The sequence below is a fragment of the Syngnathus scovelli genome, chromosome 2 (assembly GCF_024217435.2).
Source record: "Syngnathus scovelli strain Florida chromosome 2, RoL_Ssco_1.2, whole genome shotgun sequence".
NCBI classification, from domain to species: Eukaryota; Metazoa; Chordata; class Actinopteri; order Syngnathiformes; family Syngnathidae; genus Syngnathus; species Syngnathus scovelli.
This window is the reverse complement of record NC_090848.1, coordinates 19,291,069-19,307,795: the sequence shown is the minus strand read 5'-3', so window position 1 is coordinate 19,307,795 and position 16,727 is coordinate 19,291,069. Positions and strand designations below refer to the sequence as shown.

Sequence of the window (16,727 nt, the reverse complement as noted above, 5' to 3'; positions counted from 1 at the left end):
GCAATCTCTGAAGGAGCCTGATAACAATCCTAATCATTTGAATAAGGGATGATGGACGAGGGAGACATGTAAAACATTCAGGACAGCAGCCCTTGAGGACTGGATTTGGACCACCCCTGCTATAGATCTGACGTGATTTCAAATTTATTAAATCAATAGTAATAAGATGAAAGCCAAGCTGAAGTCGATTTGTCAATGATGGCATTGACTTTGTTTTTTCAATACAATACTGCAAAAATAGGATGGAATCAATACTACAGCAAAAAATCTTTTAAAAATATTTTGTTGAATTTTATCAATATATTCAATGTCGCAAGTATTTGCTAAAACATCTTGTATTTCTCCAAATTGAGCTGTTTCATGAGAATTTTGATGATCAGAAGTTCATTGCAATACACTTCTTTATTTTCTGACATAATCAAAACTGAGTGACCTTTGGCGGGTGTGGCATGAATTTACGGGATGTGACCCAGCTGACTAAATGGGATCGAGAAACAACTTGAGTAATGGTTGTTTCGCAATCCCATACCAGTGAAGAATGTGTGTCATAAAGATAAACAACAACACAAAAATATATTTGGGCCAATTCAACAAAAAAATAATTATATGCTAATAAAGTTGCATGTGAAGTAGTTATCTTGTAAACACTTATAATATAAGTATATGTATATTAGATATATGCTAATAAAGTTGCAAGTGAAGTAGCTTTTTTCTTAGATACTTTATTAATTTTTGGACTTAATGGTGTTTGCAGTGTACTTGTGTGTGGCTTATGCGGAGTAACAGAATTTAAAATATTATTTTATCTTATGTGTAAAAAAAAAGGCAAGTTTAAGACAAGGACTGATGCTGCTTTATTGTTTATTTATTGTTCAAAACTGACAAGTAATGAATGACTCTATAGAGAATAGCTCTTTTTTCAGTTGATACATGTTGACACATGAACATAAAGATATAAACTATTCAAAATGGCAGGGCTACGATGGATATACCAACTTGGGACAAACTGTAAAGGACAGAGGCATGCTGGAAGCACTGCTGCGGTTTTGGCCGTTGGAAAAGAGGAGGTAACTATGGGTGAGGGGGAGTGGTCTGATGGGCGGACCTGAGGGCCCAAAAGGTTTATATAGTTTAGCGGCCCTCTCTTTCTGCCTTGTGTCTGTGAGATCCCATTTCAGCTAACCCAGCCTCTGCCTCACTCTTTGAGTCTCTCCAGCAAAGATGCAAACCTCCAAGCAAACTACATACTCGGTGCGCACCACGTCCTCTGGCAAAGGTTCTGTATACAGGGCCCCCACCATCCACGGTGGTGCCGGGGGGAACCGTGTCAGCATCTCATCCAGTCAGCGCAGTGGGCAGGTAGCGGGAATGGGACAAATAGGAGGGGGCTTCTCCAGCAGCATCCAGGTGTCCGGGAGCGGAAGCAACATCACGGGCAATGAGAAGTTTGCCATGCAGAACCTCAATGACCGCTTGGCCAACTACCTGGAGACGGTCAGAAACCTGGAGCAGGCCAACCAGAAGCTGGAAATTAAGATCAAGGAGGCCTTGGCCAAGAGTGGACCGGACTTCAGAGACTACAGCAAGTACCAGGTCATCCTGGATGACCTGAGGAGGAAGGTGAGGCAATGTACTTTAAGGAAGGATGAATTTGGGCAATGTACTTTATGTCCTTTAAGCTAAAACCATGCTGGATGGAGCTGCCAGGTCATTGGTGAGATGAATGAATGAAACCAAGTGTCAGACATTAGCTGAGAAGAATCGTGAGAATGTGTTTTTGTGAGAAACCTTTAAGCGGTCGGTGTTAATAATCAGCAGTGAATACCTAGCAGACAGTGTAGACTGGCCTCCAGTGGGTCCATGGCAAAGACCCCCCCCCCACCTCTTCAACAGCAACCCCAACCCCTCTGCCTCTGTGGGCCAGGAACTGGGGGCTGGACCGGAAACAGCAGGGAGAAAGATCAGGACAGGTCACAGAGACCGTAAAATGAAGATTAAATGAAATAACTATAAAGCCTCAGGGATAAAAACACTCACTTTAGTTATTTTAATTCACTGCAATGTGCAATATTGTGTATCAATTTTCCATTTGCTATTTAGCACTCACTCACTCACTCACTCACTCACTCACTCACTCACTCACTCACTCACTCACTCACTCACTCACTCACTCACTCACTCACTCACTCACTCACTCACTCACTCAATCCAGTGAGTAAAAGCCTTAAGTAGTAAAACAGAATTGGGAAGGAAAACAAAGAGAACCTACAGTTCCATACAGGCAGCAACACAAATATCATGGGGTCAGGTTGGTAAAAACATTGTGTTTTTTTTTTTTTTTTTTTTTTTTTTTTACGGTTTATTCAACCCCCATCTGAAAAAATACAGACTCTAACTTCAACAACAACCACACAGCGCTAAAGTCAACGGCCCACTGCAGACGCTCACACGCAAGCTTTAACACTCAAACACACACTACCCTGACCTCTATTACCACCATCTTTATGCAAATCACGTGCCCCCATCCTGTTGTCTTAAATATCCTGTTTGGCAGCAGTTGACTCTGTGGCAGTTGCTCATTGGCTCTTGGGCTTTTCCACCTGGATGCCCCCATTTATCTACTGTACGCTTTCCCAAAGTAAACAGTGCCAACCATGAGTCTGTTGAAATGTACATATGAAGTCAGTAGCTCTTGTGTGTCGCTCACTTTTCCAATGGGACTAAAAAACAATTGACCTACTTTTTTATTGAACATTTTTTTAATAAGAAAGTGTATGATATGGTAAAATCATAGAATGAAGATCTTTGGACAAGAACATACAAAATCCACTTAAATGCCATTAACTTTATACTTTTACTTTATAGTGCAAGTCAAAGTACATCTGTTTTCTACATTCCTTTTGGTCCAAAATGCTAATAATGTGGTATATTATTGTATCTGCTTACTTGGGGGAAATATTACATTTTTTGAAAAAAAAAAAAGCTAAACTCTTCCTAGGTACTATCTAGCTGGACTTGTTTTAGCATAAAGGCCAATGGCTTGGGGTGACAGTAGTAAGGCAAAACAATAACTACATTCATTCAATACATTATCCAAAATGTTAGGCGATTCTCCCAAAGAGCGGAGGGCCATTGGATAAATGTGCCATATTTAAGAAGAGATAAATTACTAATAGCTTTTGCTTGTTGCTTTTATACCATCAGCTAATATGCATGAACCAAAAGATCTACTGCTTAAAGGTCGTCCCACATTCTTTTTATATTTGAAAGCCTTTTGGCGTCAATGTCAACAGAAAGCGTTTACTCCCTGTCATCAGATTTCAATTTGAATAGCGTTCCTCTTTTGTAAACCTGTTGCAGGTGTTTGATGCCACCATGGACAATGCCCGCCTGGTCCTCAGCATTGACAACGCTCGCCTGGCAGCCGACGATTTTAGAGTGAAGTAAGGCGCAATTGTTTGATGTAACACGCAACCTGAAGCCAAACAGCTGCAGGCACGTCCTGTTTGACTGCTGAATGGCTCCAAGGATGAATATGTCCTCGTCATGATCATAATTGTTATGTAGTGATAAATCGTCACTTTCTCATCATCATTGCATTTGCGTCCCAAATTACACAATATTACAGACAGATGACTAATGTATGTTACCAAAATACTAAATGTGCTAAATGATTTGCAACTGAGGTCGGGAAAAAGAGTTTTCAGATAAGCAAAGTAGGTCTAATCTGGAATTTTACCTTTTATTTTACACGTAATCAATATGTTTTGATTAGATTCGAGTCTGAACTGGCTATCCGCCAATCAGTGGAGGCCGATATTGTTGGTCTGAGGAAGGTGATTGATGACACCAACATGAGCCGCATGAACCTTGAGAGCGAGATTGAGACCCTGAAGGAGGAGCTCATCCACCTTAAGAAGAACCACGACAACGTGAGTAAAACTGCAAACAATTTGTCTCTTAGGTATTCTGAAACCTGTCCATACAAACAGCTATTTTTAAAAACTACCCATTTTGCTAATTATGCTCTTCAGGGAATGACATTTTTCAGATTTCAGATTAGCTAAAATGACTTTAATAGTAGGCATTTAAAACTGATAACCTCCAAATGTGTTTCAATAAGGCCAAAGACATATTTTGCATACAAAGATATATTTGGCATACAGAGTTCTGCAAGCCAAAACAGAGAGGAATATTGCTTTAGAAATACCAATTTGGACATAGCCTTGCACACAATAGTGTTGTATCAGACATTTCCTGAGATTCTCGTAGACTCGGGAAAACAATAAATCTAAATGAAATAAAATAAAAGAAATTTTAAAAATCCATGGCAATGTTTTGTAGAGGAAATCTGAAACAAGATTATATTAATTTTATTTTGGTAAAGCCAATACAATCATGAAATCCATATTTGGTGTTTGAGAAAAAAGTAAGACAATACATTCAGTAGCTTAAAACGGTTTTACTACATATGCACCTATTTTACCTCAACAATGTATGACAAGAAGTTGGAAAGACACCAATTTCTGAATGACTTTTTACAACAACTGTATTGCGGCCTCTCTCTCCAGGAAGTACTATTGCTTCGTAACCAGATCGCCCAGTCAGGAGTCCACGTAGACGTTGACGCTCCTAAAGGACAGGACCTCGCTCAGATCATGGCAGAAATAAGGGCTAAGTATGAGAAGATGGCACAGAAGAACCAAGATGAACTAAAAGCATGGCATGAATCTCAGGTAAACTATCTGAAAACAAATTGCATTTCGCCCAAGCCCAGTGCCTTTGTTTGAGGTACCTTACATTCCAATTTTGATTTCAGATCACAGAAGTGCAGACCCAAGTCAATGTGAACACAGAGGCCCTGAAGACTTCCCAGACAGAGTTGAATGACCTACGCAGACAGCTTCAAACCTTGGAGATCGAGCTGGAGTCCCAGAGGAGCATGGTGAGAAGCATTTAGCTGACATACTTCATTGACCTGAACACAACGCTTATCTCAGCTCCCTGAAATGCCCAACTCAGCACCCACCCATGGACTTTGTTGGCATAAGCTTTACACATGGCTGACCCGTCGCTATGGTGCTGTCATCAGCCAGATGGCTTCGTTCTTTTCACATGTTAACTCCTTCGTTTCATGTCTCGTCCACTTTTGCAGAAATTATCTCTGGAAGGCACGCTGAGGGACACAGAGATGCGCTACAACATGGAGGTCGAGTCACTCAACAGTATCATCCTGGGCCTGGAGGCCGAACTCACTCAGCTTCGCAACAGCATCCAGTTGCAGACCCAAGACTACGAAGCTCTGCTCAATATGAAGATGAAGCTAGAGGCCGAGATTGCTACTTACAGACGGCTGCTGGATGGCGGAGACTTCAAGTGTGTAGATTACTCAGTCGAGAAAAATCTGTTTGTAAACTGAGCTCTAGGGTTTGATGTTTGATCTTTTCCTGCTTTTTTTTCTCTCTTCAGGCTCCAGGATGCTCTGGAAGAGCAGAAAACAATCAAGACCAAGGTCATGACAGTGACACAGACCCTTGTGGATGGCAAAGTTGTGTCCTCCACCACCGACACCAAGAACCTCTGAACACCAGAGGCAGCCATCAAACATTCGCTGCAACAATAATAATAATAACATTAATTTGGCCAAAACTGATCTTTTGTTCCAATTGGCTCATGGCATCTTAGTTAAACAGTAACTAACCCTTAGACTAAAACCATTGCAGTGATTAGCTTGACTTCTTTAGTAAAAACCCCTGCACAAGCTGACTGAATCGAAAACTGGACAAGAAGAAAACTAAACCATCTTTTATTTATTTCATCATAGACGTTCTGCTATTTGTGTATGTATGCTGGCCTGCAGATTGTCTGCTCATGTTATGAGGCGAGTTGAGGGATGTTTTGAAACAATACGAGGGCCATTTAATTCCAAACACTTTTCTGACATCCTGGTTTTTCTTTCTGTCCGGTTGAGTCTGTCTGTTAGTCGTGCTGTGAGGTTCAAACATATCAATAAAGTTCATTCCAGGGATTTATGTGTTTTATTTTAAACTTTATATCGCAAATAAACCATTTTCAGTTACCCTATTCAAGGTCATGAGGATTTCAAACCTTATCGCAGCTGACGTTGGGTGATTAATCACTGGGCACACAAACATAAACATCAAATCCAACCTCATTTTCTCACGTTGATCAGTAATCCATCACATGGTGTCTAAAAAAGTCAATTGAGTGAACTGCAAGACGACCAAACACAAAAAGTACACAGTAAACAATAGAAGAAAGTTTTGCATACTACACGTACAAAGCACATCTACATTTTCATTGTTTATATTTTAGTTTGTCCAAACACAAACAGTACATAGTAGACATTAGAAGAAAGTGTTACATACTACACGTACAGTGCACGTCTCCATTTTCATTGCTTACATTTTAGTTTGTCAATTGTGACATTTTATGAAACCTAAACTACATACACACAGAAATTCTTTCATGATAAGACAGGCAGATGGCTCCCACCATGCAAACTGCAACCAGCCTTTAGGCTAATAGATCATTCCATACACACTAGACCAAGACGACCCAGTTCAAGTCATGGATTTTCCCTATTTATTTTTTGTGAAATCTACAAATAGAATTAGAACATCAAGCAAATGCAGTCGAATCAGTTTCATTTCCCACCAGGCCAAGGACTATCAGTGCGCCACTTCTACATCGCATTTCAAGGGGATGAGAGTTGCTTTAATTGGATAGAATTGTTGTCAGACACGCCCACACCTCGTCCTTCCTTAAACCGGTACACACGATTATCACTACGGGTTGTAACCACCTCCTCACAGAATGTCATCAGGTGCAGTGCTGAAGTCATGCCTGTTACATAAACAGATGTCTCCATCTCTTCATTTCAGCAGTACAATTTTCAATCTTTGCACATTGTGAGCAATTATATTCAAATGCATACTGTGTTTAGTAACAAATCCCTGAATTGACATTAGAGGATAGCGAAGTATAATCGAATTTAGAATTCATCCGTAAAATTTTAATTATAACAGTGACATTCCAGAGAAGGTCTATTCTCTTAGCATTCCAAATTATCTCAAAAGATTTACCGTATTTTTCGGACAATAAGTCGCGTTTTTTTTTTTTTTTATAGTTTGGAGGGGGGGGGGGGATTTATACTCAGGAGTGACTTATATGTGAATTTTTTCACAAATTTTCAAAATTCAAAAATCCGCGATGTAGTGAAACCGCGATAAACGAACCGCGATGTAGCAAGGGATTACTGTAATCTGAACTGCAACTGCGTCGCGGCGCATACGCGGCGGTGTTTTACATAAAGGACAAAAGATTCGATCACGGGATTTAATTTGGATCAGTACAGCTGACTTGGGAAGTGTGGTCACGCTGGACAGGTCAAAATTCAATGGCAGAATGCACTCTGAAAAAGGAAATGACTTTCAAAATCAGGGCTAAATAAACATGAGATTAAACGTGAAAGTGAGTGTTATCTTGGATAAGGTTTTCATGACTATTATTCAACAAAGCTTATCTCATCAGATTAGATTGTGCAGGTGGAGAGAAGATTCTGACCATATAATTGAAATTCTTCCAGCATCCCTTTAGCTGCTATTTTAATCATAGATATCACACATACTGCAGTGTAATGAAAATGCCAGCACACCTTCATGTCTTTGATAGTTTGCTTGGACAAAGTCTACAAAGACTGGTTAAAGGTTAGATAGATAGATAGATAGATAGATAGATAGACTTTATTGATCCCCGGGGGAAAAGTCAGGTGGAAATGCAATATAGTTAGGAGAGGCGTGGCAAGAGGGAATACTGCCTTCCACAATTATATATAAGACTCCAGCACTCTCCTACAGATTTACTCTCAGCAGCCAAAGATTCCTGCCCCGGACGCTTCTGCTCAATCAACAATTAGCCATGGAGCCCATCACCGTAAAACAGAAGAAGACTTATCTGTATGCCCCCACTGTGTATGGCGGGGCAGGTGGCCGTGGAATCTTGATCTCTAGCGGTGTTGGCAACAGGTACAGCGGTGGGTATGACTACTTGTTCTCAGGGTCCATCGAGAATGAGAAGTTTGCCCTGCAGCAGCTGAACGATCGCCTGGCCAGCTACATGGAGACTGTGAAAAGTCTGGAAAAGGCCAACAGCAAGCTGGAGATCAAAATCAGAGAGGCCGTTGGGACAAGAGGCCCACTGGAGGGGAGGGAGTACAGCAAATATAATGCCATCATTGCAGATCTGAGAGCAAAGGTGAGACAATGTAACACTGCAGATTGCTTAAGGCCAATTCCCATTGCAACAGTTACGATTGCTCATGATTACCTAGTGACCGGTTTAGGCTGTAGTTTACAAAAATGGACTGGGGTAGGTTTCAGCCACGGCCATGATCCAGAGGATTATACTTATTATGGAAAATAGCTGGTTTCGTAAAAGGAGATGGAGAGATAGCAGAATAACCAAACACAAAAATCATGATTCATCCCAATGTATATTAGAACATTTGTTGTTACATTTTGAGCTCGAGCTCTAACTATAGTAGTTTTTTATCTTTATGTGGTGATGATAGATATATAATATTATCCTAGGTTGTTTTCTCAACTATTTTATTGATCAAAGCGAAAATCACAAACTGTCTATCAATGTACAAAATCATAAATTTCATACATTGATATGAATGAATGTTTCAGATTTTTGACAAGATTAAGGGCAACATGCAAATTGCTATCGCCCTTGACAACGCCCGGTTGGCCTCAGATGATTTTAGGATCAAGTGAGTATTGAGTTTTTTAAGCTCTGGTTCCAATTTGGAGTAATGACAAAACAAATATGATCAAACAAATCTCTCTCTCTCTCTCTCTCTCTCTCTCTCTCTCTCTCTCTCTCTCTCTCTCTCTCTCTCTCTCTCTCTCTCTCTCTCTCTCTCTCTCTCTCTCTCTCTCTCTCTCTGACACTCACTCACTCACTCACTCACTCACTCACTCACTCACTCACTCACTCACTCACTCACTCACTCACTCACTCACTCACTCACTCACTCACTCACTCACTCACTCACTCACTCACTCACTCACTCACTCACTCACTCACTCTCTCTAGGACGGAGTACGAGCTATCCATGCGTCAGACAGTGGAGTCTGATGTTGCAAGACTTCGAAAGATTCTGGATGACACCAATGTGATCCGACTGCACTTGGAGAGCGACATTGAATCACTGAAGGAAGAATTAATCACCCTTAAGAAGAACCGTGATATTGTGAGGGAGCGCCAACAGTAGAGCGTTACAGTACACCAAAATCAATTCAACGACTCACACACTTAAGCATCATCTCTAAAGTGTACCATTTTATGCGTTGTTTGACTGATTGCACAGGATAGGCATTGCTCAGGAAATCACTCCCTGTTTATTTCCCCTTTGACAGGATGTTGCTGAATTGCGTGCCAAGAGCACTGAGGTTGGAGTCCATGTGGATGTTGATGCCCCCAAAGGGCAGGACATAAGCAGGGTTATGGAAGAGATGAGGGCTAAGTATGAGAAGATCATATTGAAGAATGCAGAGGAAGTCAAAGAATGGCACGAGTACCAGGTACTCCAAGTGATTAGTTTGAGGCACTTTGTTGAGTGCCAGTAAGAACTCTCCATCTTTGATATTGTGCGCAGATGAAAGATGTGCGGGCCAAAGTAACTGAGCAGAACACAGCCCTGAAAGGAGAAATACAGATATTATCTGAAACCAAGAGGAAATATCAGACATTGGAGATTGAATATCAGTCAGCACTGAGCATGGTAACTTTTGTCTTGAATATCCATAATACAAAATAACTGCTCAGTCAAATAGCCCAACCTCGTTTCAACCAGCTCGAGAACCTGAAGGCCACAATCCAGGACATTGATATGCGCTACAGGCTGGAAGTGAATAAATACAACGAGCTGATTCTGAGGCTGAAGGAAGAGCTCACTCAACTCCGCGCTGAGATCGAGCAAAACAGAAGTGAATACGAACTCCTCCTCAACATCAAGATCAAACTGGAAGCTGAGATAGCCGAGTACAGGCGGCTGCTTGATGGAGGGTTAGACTTAACGTGAGTTGGCGCAAGTATGGCGACAATCCTCACAAAACATGGTGTAGACTCAAATCCAAATCAAGGTATTTTTTGTTGACAGCCAAAAAATACTTTGTTCTTGTTTATTTTTTCAGACTTGAGGACACTATCAAAAAGAAGACCGTGGAGACCAAAGTGGTAACAGTGACTCAGACTTTGGTGGACGGCAAAGTGGTATCAGAGAGCAAGGACATCAAGTCTGGCGTGATTCTGGATGACTAAAAATTGAAAGAATAAACAGAAATTTATCCATACTAAGATGTAAATTTATGCCTGTGTGTGACTGGGGTCAAACATGAGCAAAAAACTTTGGGCCAATTACGTCCAACACTGAGGACGGTGATACAAGGGTCCTCACCTTGTCAAGTCTTTCAATATGAAGAGCCTCCGCATCCTCTGACCAGTGTGCACTCATCCACATGAAGCATAAGAAAAGAGCCATCAAGGCTTCCGGTCTGGCTTCCCGCCAGCATTCTCCCAAGTCTGCATTGAGTGTAGGAAATTCTTTCTGCTTCAGAAAAATGTACACTCTGACCTGTGGTATTTCAAAAGCACCCCGTACTTGGCATAAGGTCATTTTCCCATGCGTCCAAGTATGTGACACATACACTGTGATGTGTAAAGACTTTGGCAGTTTTCTGCGGCCTGCAAACCATCTTGAGAGCATACCAATGGAATTAGAGCTGAATTAGATTCAATCATAAATGTTCTTAATTATCTACTATTATTTCATAAACTAATTGAATTTAGTTCTAAGAGACCATCTATTTTATATCGTTGATGTCGAACATTGTATCACAAATACTTTTAATTTAAACTTTGTGAGTGTTAGACAACAAATCAAACTAAAATGGGGCACGCGTTTTCTGTAGGGTACCACTGACAATAACCAAAAGTGTCAAGGATGACAATCAAACTGAAATATAGAATTTACTGACTTGTATAGTATAGCTACGGAAGATTTAATAATGATAAAACTCAGACTTTTGTCCCCATGGGGACAATCATGTTGCAATCTGAAACAGCCTCCTGGGACAGATTCACTTTATATTTTCTCAACCTGATAATTTTGTCACAAGCTGCTGCACATGGACAAAAATCCTACAATCCAAATTGTCACGTCGAGTCTGAACTGCAATGTATACTCCAGATGGCACTTTTGTATTTGCTGGAGTTCATTTTTGACACACGAGGCCAGCTGTACGCTATTTTGCATGCGATAATAGACCGAGGGAGATGGCAGCTTCCGGAAATAACAGAAACATGTATAGTGACGTTACAGACGTGCTCGATAAAAGCGCTTTGTTCCTAAATTTTTGAATAAATGTTTTCCTGCATGACAATAGAATTATCAATCAACATAAACCGTCTCTCTCGTTTGGAATAAAATCTTGATTAGAACGGGCTTGATGCGGTCTGAATATTCTAAATGGAGCATTTTTATTCTAATCAAGCATTTGTAATCCAAATAAATGCGTCCATGTAAGCGTAGCCACTGTCCAAATCACTGGTGTTGATTTACGCTAATATAAATTTTGTAAATCCACACTAATTTACTGACTGAAAGGAACTGGGCAGACTTGGAGGAAATCGAGAGGGAATTCCAGAGAACAGGGATGGGGGACTAAACATATTTAGGAGACAGATTGGCAGATAAGGAGTGAACTAAAAGAACCCATGGGAATAACTTCAGCATGCCAGTAATTCCTCAGAAATCTCTGGTCTCCCAATGGAGAGCCAGAGAGTTTATTGCTCCTCAAACCAGGAGGAGAGACTCGACATCACCAGGAAATTCAGCCCCTATATTGTTTACTTGCATAAGATCCTGGGAATGCAAAAACGCCTGACACCATGGTGAGAGAAATTTTAAATCAAGGTCAAGTAGTCTTCTTTGGCTGAACATCAAATGAGGTGAAATCTCTTTTAGGGCCAATGATGGGGTTCATGTCACAGCTGGTTGTTTTGGACATATATTAAGAAAAATGTACTCAATTGACACAACTTTACCTCTGAAATCAAACTCCTGTGTTGTACAATGAGGAGTTTATGCAAAATTATTGACAAAAAAGGTTTTAATATTGCACAAAGCTACAAACTCTGAAGTTGTGTGCAACTTTAAAGTTATCCAAATGATCTAAAAGATGTTTAAAGATAATCTCAGGTCAGTGTTGAGTGCACGTTGCATCACTTGTTTTTTTTTTTGTTTTTTTTTTCATTTTAAATACTTTAAAGCTGTCATTAAGAGCAGCTTCATAATAGGTTATCAGTGGCTGTGAGTACTTTAGATAAACAGTTTAAATTAGACTTAAGTAGTTTTCCATTCAGAACTCTCTTCAGGCTAGAGTAAAGTGCCGCTGTTTCATCTCTGCCTTCTTTTTCTGCAGTAAAACAGTTACGGGCTTGGCCTCGACACACACCATGAATCATTTCTCTCGACTCTCGCTGTCACACAATCAAACACACATTCTCTTTCCCTGTGGCCCACACATCTGCTGGGTGTGGGTCATAGAGTAAGTCATCTGACTCCGGCTTCCTCCCAGTGAGAAGGAGAAGGAGGAGGCGGCGGAGAGAAGGGCGGGGTTTCTGCGAAAAGTTTGCAGGGACAGAAGGGTAGCAAGACAAAATGAAAGTCAAAGTAAATACATTGGAGCACTAATGAGGTGACTTTAAACACTCCGCAAATGTTGTCGCCCACAAGTGAAAAAGTTTTTCGGGAATACTGTACTACTTTGCTATAATGCAACATTTCAATTAGAGGAATGATGAATAAAAGACCACCACATATCAAGGGCTGTGTTCAGTGCAAACACACAAAAAAGTTGTAATATGAGGGAAAGGTTAGCAGGGGTGTGTGAGGGCAGTGACGTAGATGGGGCAAAGGGCAAATCAAGTAAGAACACTAGGCAACGTGCCACCAACCAAATCCCTTCATTTTCATTTTCCAGCCATGTTGCATATGTGGGAAAGGGAGCTGGGAATCCAAGACTTCGTTTGAAGCGCTGAATCAACTAAACTTGACACGGGTGACTCATGTCTGGTTTCCATGGAAACTACGCCCACCCAAAAACGTTGTTACCAGAAAGTGGCAAGCTTTAAGCAGTAAGAAGATTACAATCTTTCCTCTGCTAAAAATACAGCGATAACAATTCCAAGACGAAGCAAGTATACAATTTATGATGGAGTGTACAAGGGTCATCTATTCAGTCATTAACTGTAGCACTCTTTAAATGAGTGACTAATTTGTAGCAAAGCAAAGGACCATAGTAAATGATTAAATCTTAAAGTTTTGCACTATACAGCAACCTAACATAATATTTCTTTTGAGATAGATATTCTGAGCTTGGCCTTGGTCTTGGTCCTCTAAACCCGGATCTCCAAGGAGGTCGGCTTTTGTCTGTCTGCCTGTCATGGCAAAACAATAGGACAGGATATTTGGCTGCCATTCTGGAATGTGGTTGTTGAGCACCTGGGCTCACCAAACATCTTTTTCAGAAGTTTCAGTGGATACAACCATTAAATACATGCCCACTCTATTCAAAGCAGAACATGTATTTTTCTTTCTAGAGATAAATAAGATCTATACAATTTATTTGACTTGATTTGATCTATACAATTTATTTGATGTGAAACTTTACGTCGCCTAAAAATTGTCCAATAAGATGTCATTCCCATACTGTCAACAGCCACGACATGTTGCAACAGATGGGGAAAGGAGTTCAGCATTTGAGTTGCGGGAGGGTATTTTGTGGAACCTCCAAATTGGAATGCACTAAAACGATTCGGTTACATTACCCTGGCTCTCCTGATACTTTGGTGAGAAAGCACAGTAGACTCATATTTAGACTGGCTAAAAGCAGGTCTAAATTGTTGCACAAGTGATGTAATGCAATTTAGGTGGATTTGATCAATGTACATGCAGGCACATTCTGAGCTGTGTAGATAGATGTGTGTGGAGGGTGTCATCGTATTTCGTAAATATAGGGCCTGCAAGTATGTCATTGGACTTTATTTTGTGTTTTTGTAGTGTCACCACAGAAGAGTACAAATGATAGAAAAGAGAAGATGTGTGATGACGAGCACGGAACCATAAATACTATACTGACGAAGGAAAGCCATACACATTGTCCTAGCAGCTCAGTAAAATAACATTGGAGCAATACCTGGTGAATGATTATAATAAAAGAACAAGGCAAGGTATACATGTGAAGAGACCCCATTTCCCAAAATATTTATGTATTTTCATCACTGCATCAGGACACATTGAGGATAATAGCCAGCATAAAATAGGTTTTATAATACAATGGTTAGCTTATTTTTACACTTATAAGGCAGCTGATGAAGCAAAAAGCTGTTAACACGTAAGTCAACTCAAATCCCTCGCTTCTTTTCACCACACATCACCAAAGGATTACTGTTTGATTGATTGTTTTTGTTATGATTATACAGTTGTTAATTAAAGGTTTAATGATGGTGTCACTTTGACCAGTCAAGTCAAGTCAAGTCAAGTCAAGTCAAGTCTATTTGTATAGCCCTAAATCACAAACAGTCTCAAAGGGCTTCACATAGCCAAAATTGACAATTATTCTCAAAGCATCCCCTGATCTTAAGCTCCCAAATTCAGCTTCATTTGACCATTAATTCAGTGTCAATCATTTTCTATAAGAATGTATTGTTTAGAATAAGAAAACAATTTAGAGGTCGAACACCAAGGGGATTTAACGTAGATTCACAATGAACAACTTTGTGAAGCGTATCCCAATATTTTCTCCCATAATTCTACATCAAAGTCTATAGATGTTCTAGTTATATTCTATTTTAGGTACATTAAATAAACTTGATTGTTATCTACCTGAGTTGCTGTAACATGGAAGCAGTTTTCCACACTCTCTAAATATAGTGTATGGGAAATTGACTTAGAAAAGAGGAATTGCATCACAGGAAGGGAGAGTCTGCTGTTAAATTGCTCAAAATTTTAGCTTGACCCTCTGTCAAAACAATAACTTGTCCAGGAAGGTGACTCATAAACAAAAACGGTTCAAAGGAAAAAAAAACAGATATCTTACACTACTGCGTCACATATTCCTTTAGTGTATGAGAACAAAAAGTTTCTGTAACACAATCTTGACACATTTTTAGTGAACTACAAAGAGAGTGAGAAATCGGGTGGGACTATGTGAACTCAAGTCCTTGGGCATCTAAACTATGGCACAAAAACAGACAGAGGGAGACTGCTGAGAGATGCCAGCTCCTAGGTGATGACAAGGTGCCCTTGAGCAATGTGCCAAAACCCCCGATTCATTGCGCACTCATTTGTGTGCAGCTGGAGACTTGAAACTATTTCAAAGTCTCATTACCACTACTAATCAGATGAGGTAAAAGGCTATGCGGTGATGAGTTGGTTTGAATTTGTTAATTTATCAGTCATTCCGTCAGTTCACTTGTTAGTTAGGGCCAGGGACCCTACCAATCCAGCAGAGAGAGGGTGGTGAGTTGAGAAAAATCCACCCTGTGTATCTGTTGGTTACCACTGGTGGAGCTAGAGGGAGGTGTGGGGGGCAGTGCACCATCAAGAAGTTAAAATCACAATATTTTGGGGTAAAGACATTTACCCCCCCCCCCTCCAAAAAAAGTTGGGTTGTACTTTAATTTATATTTATTTTTTATTTATTTAAGCTTGCCTTTTTTTTACAACTTTGAAAAGATTTTATTGTATTTAAAAACGTCAAAAGTAGAGTAAACTACTATTCGCAAGGGATAGGGACTAAGTCTTGAAGCGAAGCGTGGAACACCCTGAGTAGTTGACATGTCAAAACTGTGTTTCTAATTGCCCATGTTGATAGTTTTATACCACATATAAAACACAATATAAATGGCTTTCATATAATTTGAGTTTTTAAAAAAAATGCATTTGTACATGCATTTATGGTGAAGACACTGCATAACTAACAACCCAAGTAAACCCAAGTTTCACCTTTCCGACAAAAATCAAGATGAATCATTTGACCATAATCCCTTGACTCCAATGACTACTTTTCATTTTTCATCATATAATAATAATATTTTAACAAAAACATTTTTTTATTATGAAACAATAGCAAATCTTGAATAAGCGGAATTTCACTGAACAAAATTGCTGATAGCAATGTTATCAATTTTGCTTTGTTCACCAGAGTACTAAACTAATAACATTATGATGTTAGGTGAAATATCAGGGGATCCTGGAATTTCATTTGAAAGTTGTGACATGTTGAAATCATTTTAATATTGAGATGCTTGGCCGCCACATGCCCTCAAGCCAATTTGGAATTCATTCCAGATGCTTTGGAGTAAAACATAGTAGGAAATTACAAATTATGTCAGGAATGGGAACAGATCTCGTCTTCCAGTATTGTACTTGCACTACTGAGTTCTACTTTACATTGTTGCCTGTGTATCCGAATCCCAATGCTTGGATTTAGTCTTTTCATGGTCGTATTATTTTGCACCTGGTGTGCAGCTATGGTGTTCACACTACCGCTCAAAATGTCACCACTCAAGAGGTCTGCTATGATGAGGCTTTGCGATTTGTTGGTTGAGGCAGATTAGAGATCAAATTTGGA

The 16,727-nt window shown here is 40.0% G+C and overlaps 2 protein-coding genes across 2 annotated transcripts; both read left to right on the top strand.

Annotated features, from left to right (window-relative positions):
• The first annotated feature begins 1,135 nt into the window (after window positions 1-1,135).
• krt18a.1 (keratin 18a, tandem duplicate 1) lies at window positions 1,136-6,028 on the top strand. Its single transcript, XM_049754033.1, has 7 exons — window positions 1,136-1,620; window positions 3,361-3,443; window positions 3,776-3,932; window positions 4,572-4,736; window positions 4,820-4,945; window positions 5,156-5,376; window positions 5,470-6,028. The coding sequence occupies exons 1-7, from the start codon at window positions 1,222-1,224 to the stop codon at window positions 5,582-5,584; spliced, it is 1,266 nt and encodes a 421-aa protein (XP_049609990.1). The 5' UTR covers window positions 1,136-1,221; the 3' UTR covers window positions 5,585-6,028.
• A 1,782-nt stretch (window positions 6,029-7,810) lies between these two features.
• LOC125988617 (keratin, type I cytoskeletal 18-like) lies at window positions 7,811-10,382 on the top strand. The gene is made up of 7 exons (XM_049754039.2): window positions 7,811-8,277; window positions 8,715-8,797; window positions 9,124-9,280; window positions 9,447-9,611; window positions 9,686-9,811; window positions 9,884-10,107; window positions 10,224-10,382. Exons 1-7 carry the CDS (start codon window positions 7,942-7,944, stop codon window positions 10,348-10,350), a joined length of 1,218 nt encoding a protein of 405 aa, XP_049609996.1. The 5' UTR covers window positions 7,811-7,941; the 3' UTR covers window positions 10,351-10,382.
• The last annotated feature ends 6,345 nt before the right edge of the window (window positions 10,383-16,727 follow it).

What these genes read in the sequence shown, in the direction of transcription:
- krt18a.1 (XM_049754033.1), top strand. Translation starts at nt 1,222, where the DNA reads ATGCAAACCTCCAAGCAAACTACATACTCGGTGCGCACCACGTCCTCT. An exon ending in TGGATGACCTGAGGAGGAAG is followed by an intron (nt 1,621 to 3,360) that starts GTGAGGCAATGT and finishes AACCTGTTGCAG; the next exon opens with GTGTTTGATGCCACCATGGA. An exon ending in AAGCATGGCATGAATCTCAG is followed by an intron (nt 4,737 to 4,819) that starts GTAAACTATCTG and finishes TTTTGATTTCAG; the next exon opens with ATCACAGAAGTGCAGACCCA.
- LOC125988617 (XM_049754039.2), top strand. Translation starts at nt 7,942, where the DNA reads ATGGAGCCCATCACCGTAAAACAGAAGAAGACTTATCTGTATGCCCCC. An exon ending in AAGAATGGCACGAGTACCAG is followed by an intron (nt 9,612 to 9,685) that starts GTACTCCAAGTG and finishes TATTGTGCGCAG; the next exon opens with ATGAAAGATGTGCGGGCCAA. An exon ending in GATGGAGGGTTAGACTTAAC is followed by an intron (nt 10,108 to 10,223) that starts GTGAGTTGGCGC and finishes TTATTTTTTCAG; the next exon opens with ACTTGAGGACACTATCAAAA.